Source organism: Camellia sinensis, chromosome 13 (assembly GCF_055761805.1).
Source record: "Camellia sinensis isolate YWXY chromosome 13, ASM5576180v1, whole genome shotgun sequence".
Lineage (NCBI taxonomy): Eukaryota > Viridiplantae > Streptophyta > Magnoliopsida > Ericales > Theaceae > Camellia > Camellia sinensis.
In genome coordinates, this window is record NC_138973.1 from 45,487,203 (window position 1) to 45,492,487 (window position 5,285).

The 5,285-nt window shown below is 38.2% G+C and overlaps 1 protein-coding gene across 1 annotated transcript; it reads left to right on the plus strand.

Moving 5' to 3' along the window:
- Positions 1 to 3,003: 3,003 nt before the first annotated feature.
- On the plus strand, positions 3,004 to 4,894 carry LOC145805346 (uncharacterized). The gene is made up of 3 exons (XM_082900465.1): positions 3,004 to 3,538; positions 4,081 to 4,477; positions 4,573 to 4,894. Exons 1-3 carry the CDS (start codon positions 3,004 to 3,006, stop codon positions 4,892 to 4,894), a joined length of 1,254 nt encoding a protein of 417 aa, XP_082756591.1.
- The last annotated feature ends 391 nt before the right edge of the window (positions 4,895 to 5,285 follow it).

A 5,285-nucleotide genomic window follows, 5' to 3' on the forward strand; every position in this document is an offset into this window, starting at 1 on the left:
AGGGCAAATTACATTTATTCCTTAAACTATTGTCTTATATTATTTTACTTTCTTAAATTAAAAATTATAATATTTAACCTTTTTTTATCTATTAAATCTTGAAAAAAATTTTTTAGGGTTCATGATATTAAGATTTTATAGCATAAAAGACATTTAATATTTTCATAATGTCTAAAGTCCCTCAAATCGTTTCAGGAAAATTCTCTCCAAACTAGAGAAATTTGCCTCATTACATGTAGAAAATTACTCCGGGTTCAAACCAAAGAAAATTGAAATTTCTCTAGCTTTGTTCAAAGAAAATTAAAATTTCTATGACTTTGTTCACATAGAAATTTTCTGACTTTCTTCATAAATTTCTCTATGAAGAAAGCTTATGTCTTAGCTTATCCAACAATTCTACTACAAAATTTATACCTATCAAAACAATTCACACAATAGCCAACTAATCACAAAATTCAAAGAACATTCAGATAGTGAAACAAATGGAAAATAATCTGTAGTATGAACAAAGCCACAAGTCAACAAACAAATTTACCACTAAAAATATGAAAAAAAAAACCCAACTCAACTGATCATTTTCTCTAGAATTGACTGATGTCCACAAAAATTTAACAAAGGAAATAAAAGATTAGCACTCATTGCATGCTTAAGGTGGGAAGAGAATGATGAAACTAAGTGAATGAGACAATTCAGTCATCAGCGATAAAAACCCGATCACCTACATGAGAGGAACAAAGCATTAATAACATCAAAATGAGCATGGATTCAGGCAGGCTAAAGCGTGCAATCTCTGCCCTCGCTAAAGTAAAAAATAAATAAATAATTGTGCTTGGGAGCCTATCCAAATGGTTGAAAGTTATATCTTGATGATGGATAACTAATTGAATTACAATTGTCCATAATCAAACAACTTTGAGTTAGTAGAGATGAAAACTGACTTTATTAGTAATTATTGAGCAATGTAAAGATGAAATGCAGAGATACATACACACGCGCGCGCACACACACACAAATATATATATATATATATAGAGAGAGAGAGAGAGAGAGAGAAAACTGACTTCATTAGAGATGAAAATTGACTTTATTAGCAATTATTGAGCCATGTAAAGACGAAATGCAGAGATACACATACACACATATATATAGAGAGAGAAAGAGAGGGGACACATACCAGAAAGGGATGAAGAAGCCCGAGGGAAGTTGTAAGAAAGGAGTTTCCGGGTAGGGGAAGCCAAAACTCTATTTGGGCGACCACAATGAAACCTTAATTGTAGGAATAAGCTCGAAGATTTCCAACTGAGAGTGTAACTGACACTGCGAACCACTGAATTGCAGAGTCAAAATGTAGACTAGGAAAGAAGAACCATATTCAGAGAGACAAAGAGACAGAGAGAGAGTGACCGACCTGCTCGAAGAGGAGAAACTCATATGGCGAATCAGGATTGAAATGGAGAGGGGAGAGAGTGAAAAATGAGATTTGATTTGAGAGAGTCATATTTTTAGTGTGGGGTTGAGGGATTCCAAACATCACAAAATAATACTATGAATCTTTTTCGTTACTAAAAAAATGAGAGAGACTTTTGACTAAATTTTTCTTAAATCTTTGCAACTTAAACCTTAATGGCAAAAATTCCTTTTTAACTATCAGAATAAATTACACTTTATCCCTTTGAACTATCATTTAATATCATTATACCTCTCAACTAAAAAATGTTTGATTTTTAATTTAAAATATAAATTTTAGGTTTTTTTAAAGTAATTTTTTGTATTTTTTATTTTAAGTATTTTTTTTAATACTTTAATAAAAAAATTTAAACTATCAAATGTTTATATCACCAAGTTACTAAGGGTTCAAAAAATTTGTAATGATAAAATTATTCATAAAATACTTTAAATATGATAATTAAGATTTGGTGGATCAAATGTCTAAAAATAACAAGACTTATTAAAATACAAGAATATCTTATGGACTAATTATGATGCAGGTACTTGAAAGAAAATTTTCTAATAAATTTGCCAAAAAAAAAAAAATTGATATATTTTCATATTTTTTGTCTATAATGATTTTTTTTTAATTTTTTCATAAATATTTTCGTTGTTTGGATTTTAATTTTTTTTTTTTCTAACAAACTAAAAATTAAGGGAAATTTATCGGAAAGTCCTTTATGGTTGAATTGTGTTTCATTTGGTCCTACTGATTTTTTCTTTGATTGACAACTCCATATTAGGTGGGATTGCTTACCCATAAGTCCTTTTTTAAATTTTTTTGTGTGGCCTGGACGGATATGGCCTCACCTATTATATGGGATGTTCTGTTTTTCCATATTGGTATGTGCAATCCCAGCAATTGTGGAACCTGACAGTGGGTCAAAATTCATTTAAGAGGTATTATAATTAGGGTTTACATTGTGGGTTCATGGTCGTCTCTGCGGCTTAGAAATTCATCCGCTTACGTTCACACCGTCATATCACACAGGTTATCTCTTCATTTTCCGTTATGGATCCCCCCTCACCATACCCACACTTCAGTAATTCCCCCCTCACATATGCACAACTTCGTCGATGTTGTGGAACACGCCGACACGTGAATGTTTACAGAGAAACATTCGACTTCACGAGCACAATAGCCAATTCCATGTATTCCCGTTCGCTACGCACTTGTAACCACACATTGACAACGATGCACAATTCCTATTGCAGTTGCATTTCTATCGCAATTTTTTTCATTTTCGGCTTATGGGTCTTTCTCACATACTTAGTCGTGTGTTATTTCTTACTGATACCTGTGCCGTTATGCAGATGGACGCCTTTTTGATGCTTCTTTGTTCTTACCGGTCCACGAATGTCGCATATAATCTGCAATCGTGAAACACATTTGCTGAGGTTGTCGATTATGTTTGTTCGAAGTTTTCCGGACTCTTGCCGGGAAATTTCGAGTTGTTCTATAAGATTCGCGACTATAACAACTTCTCCTTACAGAATGATGTCGACCTGAAGAATATGGTTTGCCTTGCGCGCTCGTTCCATTTGCAGTTAATTGACGTGGTCATTGAACAACATCCTCGTCGAGATGACAACACTCCTATCATTGACCCAATGATAATCCACGATCAAGGCACAACGGGGGATGCACTACTTAATGATTTCGGAATGGATGATGAAGTCGACCTGCTACAATCATTTTGTCCCCACAAGGAGAAAGTCTTCCTTTCCGGTCCATGGGCAAAAGGTTTTACCCACATCGGACAACATTTCGAAGGTGGGGCTTCTGAATTTCGCAATGTACTACGGAAATACGCCGTTGAATGTGGGTTCCAGATCAAATTTCTGAAGAACGACTCCGTTCGGGTAACGGCTATATGTGCTATGCACGAATCGAAGTCTTGCACGTGGTCTGTGCACGGACGGAAATTGGAGGCAAACGGATTTTTCTACTTACGAAAATGGAACAGTGAACACATTTGTGGCGTGGCTGTGCGTACGTCCACACACCCACTTGTTGGGTCTGATCTTGTGGCCGACATTGTATCTGAACGTGTGCGTGATAGACCACTAACGCGTCCGACCGAAGTGATATTGGACTTGAAACAAGATTACGGGCTCGATATAAGTTACCGGGTGGCCTGGCTCGGTGTTGAAAAAGTGAGGGGAGAATTGTTCGGTGCACATTCCATTTCATTTGACCAGTTACGTTGGTATAGTAATGCAGTATTGGAACACAACCCCGGGACCTACATTAACATTGAATACGATGATCACACCTAACAATTCACACGCTACTTCATTTCATTCAAAGCATGCATCGACGGGTTCCACCATTGTCGTCCTCTGCTTTTCCTAGACGCCACGTTCCTCAAAGGCCGCTTCAAAGGTTTTTTACTTGCGGCCACTGCAAAAGACGGAAACCAAGGTTAGTTCCTTCAATTTAAACCATCACACTACCCCATTCACATGACAACCAACCACACCACCTTTATACTATATTTTAACGTGGTCATTAACCCCCGGCGCAATGTTTCTGTCACAACCTTTGCATGCAGTACATACTTAGTTCTACAAAATTTTCCAAATCTGCAGGTTTGTTCCCTCTATCATATGCGGTGGTGGATTCCGAAAACACCTCAAACTGGTCTTGGTTTCTTCATCATCTCGCGCAGGTGGTTCATGGGGACAGACCTCTAACATTCATATCGGATCGGAACCTTGGTTTGCTTGAGGCAATGCCCACCATATTTCCAAATGCAGAACATGCATTCTGTCTACAACATTTGCAGAGGAACTTAAGGGACAGGTTGCGTTACACAAACAGTATGCATCGAGCAGGTTTGGTTAGCAAATTACGACTTTGCGCATACGCACCAACTGTTACCGCTTTTAACCACAGAGTTGAACAATTCCAAAAATCGGGCCGGTCTGTTGCATTTGAATTCTTAGCAAATGTACATCCACAACATTGGGCAAATGCATTTTTCAGGTCCGTCCCACATGTTACTCAAAAAAACCACATGCACAACACATTTTCTCATAATGTTCATTATTATTTACCTACATGTTCTACTCATTTTACAGGGGGCGACGTTATGGCGAAATGTGCTCAAATGCTGCAGAATCATTCAACGCATGGGTCCGTGAGGCCCGTAACCTCCCAATCACAAGAATGGTTGACAGCATACGGACCAAATTGATGCGACAAATGGCGAAACGTAGAGACGTTTCCCAAATGTGGATCGGCACCATATGTCCCAAAATGGAAGATCGGTTAGAAAAAGCATTCAACGAAGGTAGATCATGGAAAGTGAGCCAATCAAACGCTGATGTGTACGAAGTGCACTCTTCCCCATCGGTCACTGTTGACATCGGACGACGCACTTGCTTATGTTTCAAGTGGTAACTCAATGGGTTCCCTTGCGCACATGCGATGGTTGCCGTCCGTAAGAGTGAGCGGGATCTGAACACATTGGTCGAACCATACTTTCACGTGTCCGAGTTTCGTGCCACTTACGCATCAAGCATTTTCCCAATTCCCACTGTCGAGCAACCACCTTTCAACCCAAATGATTACATCATAAAGGCCCCTGCCGTGAAACGTCCACCCGCTAGACCAAAGAAGAAGAGGATACTGTCAAAGGGGGAACATGTTCAGCAAATCAGATGCGGCAGATGTGGGCGCATGGGGAATCATAACAGGAAGACATGCAACGAACCCATTTAACCACATCATTCCACCCGGCAACACCAAGACTAAACTATTATTACTATTCAAGTTTTTTCCTCGCCATATT